The sequence below is a fragment of the Neolamprologus brichardi genome, chromosome 6 (genome assembly GCF_056152115.1).
Source record: "Neolamprologus brichardi isolate AB-2024 chromosome 6, ASM5615211v1, whole genome shotgun sequence".
Lineage (NCBI taxonomy): Eukaryota > Metazoa > Chordata > Actinopteri > Cichliformes > Cichlidae > Neolamprologus > Neolamprologus brichardi.
This window is the reverse complement of record NC_142109.1, coordinates 11,501,089-11,516,585: the sequence shown is the minus strand read 5'-3', so window position 1 is coordinate 11,516,585 and position 15,497 is coordinate 11,501,089. Positions and strand designations below refer to the sequence as shown.

Below are 15,497 nucleotides of genomic sequence, written 5' to 3'. Positions count from 1 at the left end.
AACTTATGGTGATCGCCGAGCGCGCACTGCGGTTCCTGCCTCGGGGCACCATGGGCTCGTAAGATGCCTTCTCTGTGGAAGCGGATAACATTCTCAGTGGCCTCGGCGCTCTGTATCGCCTCGGTGGTCCTCTTGGTGGTGGCTTTATCCACGGAGCGGTGGGTTACCGGGCGGATCCTCTGTAAAACCGGGGTGGAGATAGTGAATGCGTCAAATCCCGAGCTGGACCAGTTCATCGGGAGCATTTATTACGGATTGTTCCAGGGAGGAAAGACCAAGAGGTGCGGGCTCGGGGACAGGCGGTCCAAAATTTACAGTAAGACGATTTCAGACTTTTAAAACTACACAGATGCTGTCTTATTAGAGTAGAACAACACGTGAGCATCACTTTTGTTTATTTTTACAGGGGGGTTCACCCTGAACTCAAACTTTGTTCTTTTAGTTGTGACATGAGTATAAAACATTTACTAAGATATGATCATAGAGAGGCACAAAGAAGCTGATGCTGTGAACTCAAACCACTTTCACACTCACAAAAATCAGCGCGTGGTCTTATTTTAATGAATATACCAAACTTTTAGGGTTTGGGTAGCAAACAAAATACTAAAATTATCTAAGTTTGTTTGCTATCCATAAATTTACATAATAATGTAGAGGGTTACAGCTCTACTTTTTATACAGTCCAACAGAGCTGACAAGATGCAGTATTTGATTCTTTCTGCTCTCTCCAGTTTTCCCAAAGCTTGTGCGGACACTGAACGGGGGCCTCCACATGATGGTGATCCTGTTCCTGCTGGTGGCTGTGGGTTTTGCGCTGGTCAGTCTGTCTTTCTGCATTTACAATGCACGCAAGGTTCCATACCAGAGCATCAAAGGGCACAAGGGACTCTATCTGTGGAACTTCATCGCTGGTATGTCTCAGATGATGCATCATTTTGTTTCTTGTCCTTTCCCTGACTTGCCTGCTTCTCTGTCTGCAGCTCTGTTTGGTGCCCTGGGTGTTCTGTGCTTCCTGGCAGCTGTCAGACACCACAGTCTGACCGAGCGAGTGGCAAACTTTAAGGAGAACCTCTTCGTCCTCGTTGTCTTGGATGACAGTCTGGACTGGTCTTTCTGGCTCGGCGTAGGCAGCATTGCAACTCACTTTGCTGTCTGTGGAGTGGTCGCGATGAGTCGTATCAAGCTGCCCAAACCGGAGATCAAAAAACCTGAAGAACCGACTGTCTCTGCTGTGGACCTGCTGTACTGAAGAATATTGTTTTTTAGCATTTTCATCACTAATGATGGACAAGCGCCAACCGTGAAAACAAAACAGTGCCAGGGCCCTGTTCCTTTGAAGCTGTAACTGAGTTTTAGGTTAATTACAGCCAAAATTACGGAGTCATAACTACATAAATTAACAAGTTGGGACTAAAGTGGCGCCTAACTCACATACAAAGCCCAGGCAAATTCGTCCTTACCTTGATGATCATGCGGCTGTTTGAAATGACTAATGTATTAGTATAAATCTGGCTTTGATGCATATGGATTTATACATTATTATGTTTGATTTTTCAGAGTAAAAGTCAAGCTTAAAAGTAAACATGCCAAATCTCATACTTTGAATGAGTGCTGCAGTGTGCAGCACAGATCCTAAAGTCAGTATGAAAATAGATTTTTTTCTTTTAAATAGTCGTGTAAATAAAGTGTTAATGTGTAATACTATGTTTGTACATCATGAATTTCATTCAGACACTTCAAAGCTCAGCGATACATGTCTGCAAAAGAGCATAGAGGGTTACTTTAGTTATGTCAATCATTCACACTAGAAGAAGATTCGCGTCTCCTTGGTCAGTCAGTTCATGCAGGAGACAGACCATCGAGATAGAAGAGATGGACTGAATGAATGAAAAGGCTGCAGAGCGTCCATCCTGAATTACACCTTTTACCCCATTCATCATCTACATATTGTTTGCAAATACATGATTATTTTTCAATCATATTTATGTGTTGACAAAGACAGAGTAGTGTCTCAAGTACGTGGTCTCTGTCAGGTCCTTTTCTGATGCTTTTTAAAAATTTATTTATTGATATATTTTATTTACTTATTTCATTTTTAAAAAGCTTTAAATGCTGAGCTTGAGAGATTCTTAGCCAATGATGCAATAAATAATTGTATGATGTGTTTAAATAAACGACAGTGCTTTTAAGTAAAGTCTTCCTATGCAGCTTTCTATGAAGACAAAAAAAGTTGTTTGTTAGAAAAAAAGTGAAAAAATTATTTTGAAAAAGAGTTCATGTTACATCAGCAGGTCGAACTATTTCAGAGTCTTCAAGATCCATTCTCCCTTCTTCATAGAAACGTGTGTTCAGGCGTGTGTGTATAAGATAGCATTAAACATCATGTGCTTACTTTTTTGTGACTAGTTTATGACTTTCCTTGACACCAAAGCTTTGTTTTTCTTCTTAAGAGACTGTCTACAGCAGGGGTGGACAATCTTACCAAAGAAGGCCACATGAGAAACTGAGACTGATTCTTACGCGGCTTGACATTAATTTGAACTTTTTATAATTTATTGGACTGTCCCTCAAGAATAGTTTCTAATGTGACCCCATTGGGAAGATTAACTACCCACCCCTGGTCCACAACATATAATGTCCCATATCTCTTCATTCACACACATATACACATGGTTTAATGATGTTAGAGACTCCCCTTAAAATCATTCCATGTATACAGTTAACTTTTATAATGGAGACGTGCTGTACCTACTACTAATATTGATCAGAAGAAGACTGATGATGCTTTTTAATGTCAAGCTTGAAAGAATATTTATTAGTAGATTCATGTTATAGTCAAAAATAAAAATGCTGAAGATAAATACTGTGTGTGTTTTTATCTTTTTGCAGTTTATGTCAAGATTGTTTTACTTAGTGAAGTCAAACAAAGGCGATTGTATCAGTTTATATTGCAGCCATTTTAACATACAAATAAGGAACCAGTGAAAACAAATATAAAGTGTTCATTAAAAGTATGAAGTTGCTACATGTTTTTTCAGCTTTAGGTCTTCTTAAACTGCTTTGATTGCCAAATAATATCACCAGTATCCGTAATACTGGCTGTTAATCAATTATCCATCTGCCGCTAGGTGGCGACAAAGGCCCCTCTCCGTCGTCTCACTGTGACGTACAAATAAACGCGACCGTTCGGCTTCCTCTCGCATATGCTCAGTGTACGACCTTTAAAAGTGATTTACTTGGGCTCTCGGTGTGTGTGCAACAGATGACAATGTTTCTGGTGAGGACAGCTACGCGGACGGCGGTGCGGACAAACTCCTGCAGGTCGTTTTGTGTCTCACACACTCAGCTGAGCGACAGAAAGGTGAGTTTAGCATCTGGTGACAGTTACATCATCATCATCATCATCACACGAGACTCATTCAGTTTCAGATCAGTTCGGCTCCGTGTTGGTTCAGATGCTCTGCAGGTTCATGCGTGAGAATGTGGCCGTCTGCATCTTTTATCATATTGAACTGTGTTTGTGTGTCTGCAGGGTCTGGTGCTGGGAGTGTTTGAGAAGAAGGAGGAGGAGGAGGATGGGGGCACTCTTCATCTGACAGAGGCGGCTGCAGGGTTTGACAAGTCTCTCTCCGGAAAGCTCTCTGAACTGCTCAAACTGTGAGTCTCTGTTACCTGCAGACTGAGAGTGAACAGCATTCTTTGTGTGCGATTAGCCTCATAAACATTTGTATTTCCCAGCTCTGGGCCTGCACTCAAGAACGGCAAAAGCAGAGTATTTTATGGACTTCACAAGGTAATAAGGTGTGACTTTATGTTTATAAACCCCCCGTCTCCTCAGTCTAAGATCTCCTGATGAATGTTGTTTGTGTGTCTCCTGCAGGACTTCCCATGTGTAGCAGTAGTCGGTTTGGGTAAGAACCACGCAGGTGTTTGTCGCACAGAAAACTGGGACACCAGCAAGGAGAACATCAGACAGGCTGTGTCAGGTATGCCGTTGGTGCGTATAACAGAAGGAGTAAAGTGTTGTGCAATATCGCTTAAATGTGTTATGGACTGGTTCTTATATAGCGCTTTTCTACTCTATTTGAGCACTCAAAGCTTTATACAACACTCCCCATTAATACAAGCATTTTTTTTTTAACTTCAGCGAACACTTCATCAGCCAGGGATCAATCCACCAATCTTCTGATTAGTAGATTATCTCACCCATCTATCCATCCATCTTCTTCCACTTATCCAATACGTGGTTCTGGTGGCATTCCTACATATTTCCAGTTCCTTGTGATGGATCTCAAGGTGTGAGATATGTAATCTCTCCAGCGGGTTTTGTGTCCACCACGGGATCTCCTTGCAGTTGGGTGTGACTAGAAAAGCTCCATTTGGAGGCATCCAAACCAGATGCATGAACCACCTCAGCTGGCTCTTTTTTTTTTCTTTTTCTTTTTTCATCTATGACCTATCCCAAAGTCATTGACCTTTAATTGTATCAGCCACAAAGTTAACTCTGCCTTTTCTTATTCCTGTTTGTTAATCAAACAGTCATGCTATAATAATCTGTCAGTGTGGAAACTGCTGTTATGCTTTGACACCGTTAGAAATGTACAAGTCTAAGGTGCGTTTGCGAATGGGTGCTTGCGTAATCCGTGTACTCTGGGTACTGGAGCATAGCACAGCACCTCTGAAATGCTTTGGATCTCAAAGTGAAAGTAAAGAAAACAAGTGCATCCTCTGATTCGGACACGAATGTTACCTATCTTTAATGCCTCTGGGATGTTTAAAAGGTAAAAATAAATGCATCATATTTGACCTTTAGCTCAGAGGTAATGCAGTCACCTTTAGGTTCTATTGCACAGCAGTGCTTCTGTTGCATGTTGCATCTTCATCTGCACTCATTTGGGTTTATGCTGAATTCGTACCTGGTTTGTTTCTGTCATTCATGCACGTTCAGCTGGCTGCCGGTTGCTTCAGGACCTGGAGGTGAGCCACGTGGAGGTGGACAGCTGTGGTGATGCCCAGTCAGCAGCAGAAGGTGCCGTTCTGGGATTGTTTTATTATGACCAGCTCAAATCCAAGAAGAAGACCAAAGTAACAACGCAGCTTCACAGCAGGTAGATCCGAGAAACTGAAGCTCGCTGACTGTCAGAGGTTTTTAACGCTTTAAATACAGCGACATGCTACTTCCTGTGTCTGACTCTTCCTAGCGCTGACGTGGTCGGCTGGGAGAAAGGCATCGTGTATGCAGAGGGCCAAAACCTGGCACGGCTTCTCATGGAAGCGCCGGCCAATCACATCACGCCTACTGCTTTTGCCAAAACCATTGAAGAGAAACTGGCTCCACATGCTGATCGAGTCACCATACACAAGAGGTGAGTGTTTCGTTAATCATCATCATCCCCGGCACCGCTTTCAAAATCAGGAAGAAAAAAACATTGACTTTAAACTGTTGCATGTTTCAGGGGAAACGTTTCCATGTATTGACATAAATAATCATAAAACTGTTTTTTAATCTACTTCTGCTCTTTTATTTATTTATTTATTTATTTATTTATTTATTTATTTAGCTCTGCGCACTGATTTGGTTGTTGCAGTCAGTTACCTTATTTGTTTATTTTCATAATTAATTGACTGGGTGAATAAGCATTATTATTATTATTTAATGAATGAATGTATTTATTTACTTTTTTTTTTTTAAGTCATGGGCTGATCTGTTTTCTGTCATAGGGGAACTGATTTTCTTTGGGCTTACCATGTTTATATTGTGTAATAGACACACAGTGGTTAATTGATATAAAGCAAAAGCTGCATGTGGCCTTTAGGCATGGCACATACTCTTATAAACAGATAAACAACAGAGCATCTTCAAAATAACTGCGCTTTGGCATCTAAGAATTTCCCCTCCAGGTTTCAGGACCCTTTCAATTCAGTTTCCAATTTTGTTATACTATTGTACTAGGTATGACTGTGCAATGACAATAAAGATTTATCTCTTATCTCTCAAATTACTTTGCCTCCTCTCATCAGTTTCTAATCAAATACTGTACAAAATGCTGTCCCATTCCCCCGACTGAAGGCATATAAAAAATATTTTTTTATGCATCCATTCTTTTCCACTTACCTAATTTAGGATTGGAGGGGGGCTGGAGCCTATCCCAGCTGCCACAGGGCGAGAGGCAGGGTACACACCCTGCACAGAATAGCACCAATAAGTGAATTACTGTTGTATATTTACCGATCCTGTTTTTGTTCTGAAGAGTAGATGAAGTAGAAGAGTTTTTGTCTAATAAACTGTGCCATTGTAGACCGCAGGCTTGGATCGAGGAACAACAGATGGGAGCCTTCCTTAGTGTGTCTAAAGGTTCAGAGGAGCCCCCTGTCTTCCTGGAGCTACATTACAACGGTTCTCCTGACAGTAAGCAGCCTCCGCTGCTCCTAGTGGGGAAAGGCATCACGTTTGACAGGTAACACACAGCAACACGGGCTGGGATCAGATACTGTAAACGTCTCACTGAACTTTTTCATTACACCATACAGTGCTGTCTTTATGATTCTCTGTCTGTAGTGGGGGCATTTCTCTGAAGCCCTCTGCCTCTATGGATGCGATGAGGGCCGACATGGGCGGAGCTGCCACAGTGTGCGCCTCCATCGTCACAGCAGCATCTCTGAAACTCCCTGTCAACATTGTCGGTGAGCATCTTGATATTAAATACCCTGTTTGTTTGTTTTTTAAATTTATTTTTGTCATACATAATATGTTTAAGTCTGAGCACTTCACTGCCCTGATTCATTCAGGTCTGGCCCCCTTATGTGAGAACATGCCCAGTGGGAAGGCTACTAAACCAGGTGATGTTGTCAAAGCCAAGAATGGAAAAACAATCCAGGTTAGTGGAATCTTGAAATGGGCATCGAACTGCTACCTGAGTGTGCTTGTGCCAACACTGTGGCTCAAGTGTTGGAGCGTGCCATCTACCAGTCAGAAAGCTGATGGATCAATTTGCAAGAACTTGGAGTTGCTTCTGATTGTTAGAACGTGCTTGGACATGGATTAAAGTGCTGTAAGAATGTGCTTGTGGCTGGTGTTTATTATTAAGGGGGAAAAAAATCCAAACCTACATGGCCCTGTGTGGAAAAAGTGATTTCCCACTAAACCTAATAACTGGTTGACAACCCTTGGCAGCGACAACTGCAACCAAGTGTTTGCGATAAGTGTTTCCTGTGGAGGAATTTTGGCCTAATGATAATTGCAGATCCCAAAGGGTTGATTCTGTTCGTCTGCCCGTAGCGTTTTCAGTGGGAGAAATGATTTGTCACTCATCCAAATGACTTCTTCAGTCTCAGCTGACTGCAGGTTTCCCCAACCTTATAAACAGTATATTCGTACAATGACTGAAACTAGCCCTCTGAATGAACAATGGGCTGAGGTCAGTTCCTTGATCATTAATATGCAGATTGTAATGACCATTGATCAACAACCAATTAAGCCCAATTTTTGCAAAATTGTTGTAATTCAGCCCCACTGGAGGGTTTTCAAGCATGAGCTGCCTTTTTAAGGTCATGTCACAGCATCTCAATTGGATTCAGGTCAGGACTTTTGACTAGGCCACTCCAACGTCTTCATTTTGTTGTTTTTAAGTCATTCCAAGGTAGACTTGCTGGTGTGTTTTAGATCCTTGTCCTACTGCAGAACCCAAGTGCGTTTCAGCTTGAGGTCACGACTGGCTGGACAGCCTCCTTCAGGATGTTTTGGTAAACAGCAGAATTCATGGTTCTATTTACCACAGCAATCCTCTAGGTCCTGAGGCAGCACAACAGCCCCAGAACATAACATTACCACCACCCTATTTTACTGATGGCATAATGTTCCCTTTCTGAAACTTTGTGTCGCTTTATGCAGATGTAATGGAACACATACCTTCTAAAAAATTCAACTTATGTCTCATCAGTCCACAGAATGTTTTCCCAAAAGTCTCGGGGATCATCAAGATGTCTTTTGGTAAATGTGAGATGAGCCTTTATGTTCTTTTTGGTCAGCAGTGTTTTTTTCCTTGGATATGCCATGGATGTCATTTTTACCCACCCTCTCTCTCTCTCTTATTGTTGAATCCCGAACTCTGACCTTAACTCAGACAAGTGAGGCTTGCAGTTCTTTAGATGTTGTTCAGGATCTTCTGTGACCTCCTGGATGATTCATCGACATACTCTTGGAGTAATGTTTTGAGGCCGGCCATTCCTGGGAAAGTTCGCCAGTGTTCCATGTTTTCTCCATGCCTGTATAATGGTTCTCAACATGGTTCATTGGAGTGCTTAGAAATTATTTTGTAACCCTTTCCAGACTGATAGATCCCAATTACTTGGTGTTTCTTTAGATCATGGTATGATGTGTTGCTTTTTGAGATCTTTTAACCTGTCAGACAGGTTTTATGTAAGTGACCTCATGATTCAACAGGTCTGCCAGTAATCAGGCCTGAGTGTATTTAGTGAAACTGAACTCAGCTTTCCAAAAAATGTGGTTAATCACAGTTAATTTATGATTTAACAAGAGGCACAACTACTTTTTCACACAGGATCGGGTAGGTTTGGATAACTTTTCTCTTTCACACCACTGTAAGTACCAGGACATTTACAGCATGTGTACAGTTGTACAGTGTTTTTGTTTCTGTGTTCCAGGTTGATAATACAGATGCAGAGGGCAGGCTGATCCTCGCTGATGCTCTCTGTTATGGACATGTCTTCAACCCCAGAGCCATTGTCAATGTTGCTACGCTAACAGGTATGATTTCTCCAGCAGTTTGTTTACACAGTAACATCAAATTTTCTTTATGCTGCAAGACATTAATCATAGACAAATGTCAAAATCGTGGTGTATTTTGTCTTCAAGGTGCGATGGATGTAGCGCTCGGCTCAGCGGCAGCAGGAGTCTTTACAAATTCTGACTGGCTCTGGGAGCAGCTGCACAGGGTACTGCAGATACACGTTAAAACATGGTTCCTCAGTTCAACAGCTCTTCTGTTAAAGTGTGTGTGTCTGTGTTTGTAGGCTAGTGTTGTGACAGGTGACAGGGTGTGGCGGATGCCTCTGTTCCAGCACTACACCAAACAGGTGACAGACAGCCAGCTGGCTGACCTCAACAACATCGGCAAGTACAGCCGGTACGTATCTGTGTCTCATCTCCTGTTAGAGGCATCGCTGCAGCAGAGAGACGTCCAGTCAATGCTCCAGTGTGCAATGAATTGGAATTTTTTTTCTTCTTCTCATGAGTGATTTCTTTTTAGTTCTGGTGGTGCGTGCACTGCAGCTGCATTCCTGAGGGAGTTCGTCAAAGCTCCTCACTGGGCTCATCTGGACATCGCCGGTGTGATGAGTAACAAAGACGAAGTCCCCTACCTGAGGAAAGGCATGTCTGGAAGACCAACACGTACACTGGTGGAGTTTGCTGCTGGTCTAGCCCACAATGGCTAAAAGGAGATGGACAACAAATATTGATTAGACTCTTTCCCAATCTTCTAGCAAGACTCAACAGTGTAGGAACAGACCGAGGGCCAAACACAATGGTCAAATGCCACACAGTGTGAAACAGGCCACTGGATAAACTGATATAATTATATGAAATGGAGATATTTTTGTAAAACATCTGAGCTTCACTGTTTCCATAAACCACATGCATCAGTCTCAGATCAGTCCCTGGTCCTGTTGTCATCCTGAAGCTGTGTAGCATCAACAGTATTTTTTGTAGTATGAATAAATAAATTCTTACTGGTAAATAAAAACTGTTTTGTATGACTGTCACTGTTCAGACATGCTCTATTGAGAATGGTGCACCCACACTAAAGTGGGAAAACCGTTTCTTTGAGGACAAAGACTTGTACGTAGGGGTGTTTAAACTACGTTTGCATTCCACTACAGTGATGCAGCTGCTGCCAATTTCTGGTACATAACTGTACAAAATATAATGAGACATTATCAGAAGCTTTAATGTATATAAAGATATAGATTCCTATCATCTCTCAGGAGGACGCTTTGACTAAATTATGTCCCCCACAAAAAAGCAACAGACCAGAAAGATATTGCCACTGTGTCCCAAAAGATGTACAAAAGGTTGTCCACCCAAGTTTGGCTAGAAAGTTCTGTAGACTGTATACGCATGCGCGGACTGTAGAGGAGAAAAACAATCGGATCAAGATGGCTTCGTCCATGAGTGGGATGTTTAGCGGCCAGCAGCCTCCTGGTGCACATCCTGTCGGGGGTCCCGGCGGACCGGGCCAGCCGAGTTTTGCTAGTGCCGCTCCCAGGACCCAAGGAAGCAACACGCTGGTGGATGAACTGGAGGCTTCTTTTGAGGTAGGAGTCTTCAGTGCTGGCTTCCTTTAGCTGTGCATGCTAACTGTCGCTAGCAGCTTTAGCCGGTTAGAGTTAGAGTTAGTGTTTGTTTGCTGGTGCTGTTGTACCGCAGGGTGTACCCATTTTACATTCAAGTCCTTTTCTTAAAATTATTAAAAATAATAATAATGATGATTATTATTATGAGCAAGTATTATGGCGTGTAACAAAGTCCCAGCCTTGCCCCCTGTCTGTGCCCTGCTAATTAGCAGACACTTGGCAACAAACACACGGGCTGCTGTCTTTTTTCTGACACCTAAAACACCATAATCCTCCCTCTTTGTCACGTAACTAAATTTAAAAAGAAAAAAAAACACAATAGGCACACACTTCACACATCATGCACACCCGACTCCTTTGTTGGTTTAATGCGCTATGCTTCTAGCATTAAGCTGGGCATACACTGTGCGATTTTTTTTTTCTTCAGTCGCGTTATTCAGCTCCTGCTCAAACTGTACGATTGAGTCGCAGGTATTAGAAGTTCGTAGGTCACGATACTATACGGCCCGATGCTCTGATGCGACCTGAGTGTTCATACTGTGTCTGTCCCTCTCTGTCTTTCACTCACACAGACACACACCCCCCATCATCAACTTTGCTAAATTGCTAATGGAAAACATTGACCAGGCAGCTGCAATGTCTATCCAACTGTTTTCACGGTTGTTGCCACGCTGAGTTCTCTTTGCACAATATAAATTACACGAAGGATCTTCTCACATGCGTCTAACTGCTTTTGGTTGGGGACCTTAGTTCTTCAAAAATAGCTGTGGTTTTATATTGTGAAACCAGTTTCAGCATGCCTTTGGAAAAATTTACAAGATGACAAAGCTTGGAGACAGATCTGTACAAACACTTTCACACAAATGTAATCTCCAAAGAAAAAGGGTACAACCACAGATGTCCCAGTGGATATCCACAGATAAAGAGCTACTATCAGACCTCGCTGCCCGAATGAATGCCATTTATGTGCCAGGTGTTTATCACCTGACATCAGAGACCACTGTGAATAATGCTGCTGTCAGAGTAAATCTCTGCACCCAGTGACAAACACAAGATTGGAGCTTTTTAATGAAGACTGTATTTAAGTTTCACTAAGGCATAAACATAGAAGTAGTTCTAGTTACAGTTTTTTACTACCATTGATGTCTTTAACGTATTTATCCTCAGTTGCAAATCAACAGCATTGCTAATTTCTTTGTGTAGGTTGGGAGGCAGGTATTATTCACATATTTTAAAGTTTAATTAATCTATTTGGGGACAAGCAGTCTAGAAAACTGCCTGGACTCAAAGCTGGAACATCACTCATTCCACATCAAATCTTCACTTTTTTTTTTTTTTTAAAAAGAACATTTTCTGCTTAAGCACCTTTGATTTGCTTGAAAGTTTCAGGGTTTGAAATTTAGACATTTATAATGATTGCTGTGAAATTTTAGCTTCATTTGTTAAATACTATTTTAGATATCTAGGCAGTCTGAGGCAGTGTGTGATCACAAATATCTCAAAAACTTTAAAAAATAAAAGCATGACAACGTAACAAGTATCAGTTCAACATTTCTGGTACAGCAAAACAATTAAGATCGTGGAAAAGGGGATTCGTAACTCATTTCACGTGAGTAGTTCAGGTTTCCATCTCCACATGCCGTAATTAGCAGTCCAGTGCAACACCCTTACCCTAATACTACGACTGCTACGCGCACTCAGGGATCGGCAATCGGCATGTTGATACTGCCACTACTGCCATGAATGCTGCGAACTTCACAAGACTGTGAACTTGTTTGACTCCCCAAGGCAGATTTCAGGGTGAGAAGAAACATGCTGGAAGTGGGTCAGATCATTTTTCTAAAAAGTATCTGATATAGAAAGGTAGCATTTCACAGAAATCATCATACATGTCATAATAATGGATTGCATTTATATATTCAAGGCACCCAAAGCACTTTACAATTCCACTATTCATTCACTTTCACACACTGGTGGAGGCAGCTATAGTTGTACCCACAGCTGCCCTGGGACAGACTGACAGAAGCGAGGCTGCCATATCACGCCATCGGCCTCTCTGGCCAACACCAGTAGGCAGTAGGGTAAAGTGTCTTGCCCAAGGACACAACGACCAGGACAGAGAACCCAGGGATCGAACCGGCAACCTTCCGGTTACATATGCGCTTCCCAACCCCCTGAGCCACGGTCGCCCCAGATTTTGACCTTTGGACCTTAAAAGTTTTAGGCAAATTTGAGATGGTTGAGCAGAATGTCTGTTATGATTTAAGAATGTTGTCTCTTTTTATTCTTTAGGCATGTTTTGCATCCCTGGTGAGCCAAGATTACGTTAATGGAACAGACCAGGAGGAGATTCGAACAGGTCAGTGAAGCACAACACTTTTATTTTCCACATTTCACATTTTAGTCCGTATGCTGACATGTGTTGTGCTTATTGTAGGTGTGGACCAGTGCATACAAAAGTTTCTGGATGTGGCTCGGCAGACTGAGTGCTTCTTCTTACAGAAAAGGCTTCAGCTGTCTGTGCAGAAACCAGAGCAAGTGGTGAAAGAGGTAAACTATTGCAATGAATTGGCTCCACTTATGTTTCCAATAAATTTCCTTGTTATTTGTGCAAAATAAAATAAACAACTAGTCATGAATGTATGTATTATTCATTTTTCTCAATTTGTCAACTTGTCCTCTCACTTCAGGATGTGTCAGAGTTGCGTAATGAACTACAGAGAAAAGAAATGCTGGTTCAGAAGCACTTGACGAAGCTACACCACTGGCAACAAGTGCTGGAGGATGTGAGCGGCCAGCATCGTAAACCCTCAGACCTTCCCCCTCCTGGACCGCTGGCCTTTCTGGAGCAGGCCTCTGCAAATCTGCCCCCTGCCCCTTTAAAGCCAAACTAACACACTACATGTACAGTCACATCATTTGAAACTGCCCCACTCTCAAAATGTGCTGTTATGCATCCAATGTGTGTAATAAACCACCTGGAAACAGCAAAACAGTTGCTTGCCAAAATAAAGACTTTTGCTCTGCAAGGTTGGGATTGACCTGAGTCGGCCAAGGCTGGCTGGAGATGACACAGAAACAAGATATGTGAGCTTGCATTCATCAGTTGTGCATGCTTCATTTGAAGTAATGGTCAAATAAAGTCTGTATTTGAAGGATGGCAGAGTAATGTGACTGTATCTAAAACGAAGAGCACTTTCCTGCAGAAATGTGGGGAGATTATTACAATATTTCTACAGTTATTTTCCTGTTTTCATTTATGTAAATATTTTCATTGTTGATTTTTTTTTAAATTGTAAAAATAAAATATGAGAATTTTTGAAACTATACTGAAGTCTTAGTTATTTTTTAACAGTGCATTTTGTGATATAGTGATTGAAACAGGTTTGACCTCGCCCTGTAAAATTTCCAAGGTGTACTCCTCGGGTTTATTGGTGGGTCACAAATGAGTAGTACTCAACCTCTAAAAGTAGCTTTGCGTCATCTTCTGATAAAACACTGAACCGAGCCTTTGGTGCAAACCAGAGGGTCAGTGTTTAAATGGCATGAAAGGATAAAAATGATTTGTGGCATTTTGGTCCAGTATTGATACTCCTTTAGAAATCCTTCAGTTTTGTGGAAATTAAGTATTAGATCAATAGAACATACATGAGACTGTAGCTCAAAAAACAATTTACAAATAAATTATTTGGAATGTCCTCTGTGTTTACATAAAAACCAAAATAACATTGTTATCTTGGCATTTTGGTTTAAACAAATCTACCTGCCAACAGCTTTTATTCCAGGTCACCACTACACTGAGTCAGTAGTGAGTACAGAGAATTATGAAAGCATGTTGTCTCTGATGTAATTGGTGTCTTCACACCACAGCAGATTTGTTCTGCTCATTCTCACAGCTCTTGCATGTTCACAAACAGTACAGTCAGGCAAAATATCCTCACAGATGGTGCTCCGAGGACAAATTTCTGCAAATGGGTCTGTGGTCCTGACATGAAGAAGCCTGGATTTTAAATGTAATACTAATGTGTTTAATTAGCAGTTATCCACTCTTTTAGTACAGTTTCTGATTGACATGGACTAGATTTAACATGTTGTACAGTGTGTATCTAATGCAGGCAGATATCTAAATTGACAGAAAGACTAATTAAAAACATAAATGCTCATGTATGTTAATTTTTGACTTCCAAAGACATGACTTGGGAGAGAAGAGCAGAACATATTAGTCGCAAGGATGAGATATATGAGTATTTGTGGTCATGTTTGTGAGATACACAAACAATTAGTAGATAATGAAGCAATCAGTCTCAATCAGATCTCATTGTGCAGCATGACAATAGCCCCAGGCATGTACTGCTGTATAGGGGTTCTGAGTAAGTGTCCAAATAATGAAATAAAAGTAAACTGATAAGTGAGAAATATGATGCCAATGAAGAAAATTTTGACTTACAAAGTAAAATGCTAAAATAAAACTTTGTGCTTGATGATAAATAAAAGTTTTGTAATCCTATGTTTAAATTTAATCAGAATTGTGACTTACTAGGAACAGAATAACAAGAATTTAAGCCAGTAGTGTAAAGTATAAAGCTAAAAGACATAGAAAAGAATAAAATAGAATAAAACTTGATTGTCATTGTACATGTACAACGAAATCATGGGTGCTCCACATCAGCTGTGTTGGAATAAAATATAAATAGTAGACAGCAGGAATAAATAGCATACAGGAGAAATATATACAAAAACAATAGAAAGATACATTGGAGAACAAATTGCAAAGTGCTTCGAAGTAGTGCAAAAAAAATCTTTGTTAGATATTATAGTATAGTATTATTTTATGTGTTTATTTATTTATTTTACTACAAAACACATTGGTCTTAACTGTGCATATAAATAAGACTGACTTACTTAATATAATACTACAAATTTAGTAATAAAATCAAAACAGAGAAATGCTAAGGCAGGTTTAGCATGAGGCAAACACTCAGTAATATGATATCTAAAATCTGAATCCATAGTATCTAAATTCTGCCACGAAAATTTAAAATTCCAACTTACTGATTTATAAATTGACCTTATTTAATAAAGTATAACTTAGACTTTAAAAATCTAAAGTTTGTCCTTTAATC

The 15,497-nt window shown here is 40.9% G+C and overlaps 3 protein-coding genes across 4 annotated transcripts; all 3 read left to right on the top strand.

Annotated features, from left to right (window-relative positions):
* The first annotated feature begins 63 nt into the window (after positions 1–63).
* Positions 64–1,249, top strand: clrn2 (clarin 2). Of its 2 annotated transcripts, XM_006796085.1 has the most exons (3): positions 64–316; positions 732–911; positions 981–1,249. In XM_006796085.1, exons 1-3 carry the CDS (start codon positions 64–66, stop codon positions 1,247–1,249), a joined length of 702 nt encoding a protein of 233 aa, XP_006796148.1. The 2 variants fall into 2 exon arrangements, with proteins under 2 accessions (XP_006796148.1, XP_087698631.1); XM_087842505.1 differs by having other exon boundaries at positions 732–1,249.
* A 1,924-nt stretch (positions 1,250–3,173) lies between these two features.
* Positions 3,174–9,764, top strand: lap3 (leucine aminopeptidase 3). Its single transcript, XM_087841678.1, has 13 exons — positions 3,174–3,361; positions 3,533–3,657; positions 3,739–3,793; positions 3,881–3,986; positions 4,949–5,108; positions 5,202–5,366; positions 6,300–6,458; positions 6,560–6,684; positions 6,790–6,878; positions 8,665–8,767; positions 8,876–8,955; positions 9,034–9,146; positions 9,270–9,764. The coding sequence occupies exons 1-13, from the start codon at positions 3,263–3,265 to the stop codon at positions 9,454–9,456; spliced, it is 1,566 nt and encodes a 521-aa protein (XP_087697804.1). The 5' UTR covers positions 3,174–3,262; the 3' UTR covers positions 9,457–9,764.
* Positions 9,765–10,163: 399 nt separating this feature from the next.
* Positions 10,164–13,703, top strand: med28 (mediator complex subunit 28). Its single transcript, XM_006796086.3, has 4 exons — positions 10,164–10,335; positions 12,667–12,733; positions 12,812–12,924; positions 13,065–13,703. Exons 1-4 carry the CDS (start codon positions 10,177–10,179, stop codon positions 13,266–13,268), a joined length of 543 nt encoding a protein of 180 aa, XP_006796149.1. The 5' UTR covers positions 10,164–10,176; the 3' UTR covers positions 13,269–13,703.
* Positions 13,704–15,497: the final 1,794 nt, after the last annotated feature.

What these genes read in the sequence shown, in the direction of transcription:
- clrn2 (XM_087842505.1), top strand. Translation starts at nt 64, where the DNA reads ATGCCTTCTCTGTGGAAGCGGATAACATTCTCAGTGGCCTCGGCGCTC. An exon ending in CAGGCGGTCCAAAATTTACA is followed by an intron (nt 317 to 731) that starts GTAAGACGATTT and finishes TGCTCTCTCCAG; the next exon opens with TTTTCCCAAAGCTTGTGCGG.
- lap3 (XM_087841678.1), top strand. Translation starts at nt 3,263, where the DNA reads ATGACAATGTTTCTGGTGAGGACAGCTACGCGGACGGCGGTGCGGACA. An exon ending in AGAATGGAAAAACAATCCAG is followed by an intron (nt 6,879 to 8,664) that starts GTTAGTGGAATC and finishes TCTGTGTTCCAG; the next exon opens with GTTGATAATACAGATGCAGA. An exon ending in TCTGGGAGCAGCTGCACAGG is followed by an intron (nt 8,956 to 9,033) that starts GTACTGCAGATA and finishes CTGTGTTTGTAG; the next exon opens with GCTAGTGTTGTGACAGGTGA.
- med28 (XM_006796086.3), top strand. Translation starts at nt 10,177, where the DNA reads ATGGCTTCGTCCATGAGTGGGATGTTTAGCGGCCAGCAGCCTCCTGGT. An exon ending in AACTGGAGGCTTCTTTTGAG is followed by an intron (nt 10,336 to 12,666) that starts GTAGGAGTCTTC and finishes TTTATTCTTTAG; the next exon opens with GCATGTTTTGCATCCCTGGT. An exon ending in CAGAGCAAGTGGTGAAAGAG is followed by an intron (nt 12,925 to 13,064) that starts GTAAACTATTGC and finishes CTCTCACTTCAG; the next exon opens with GATGTGTCAGAGTTGCGTAA.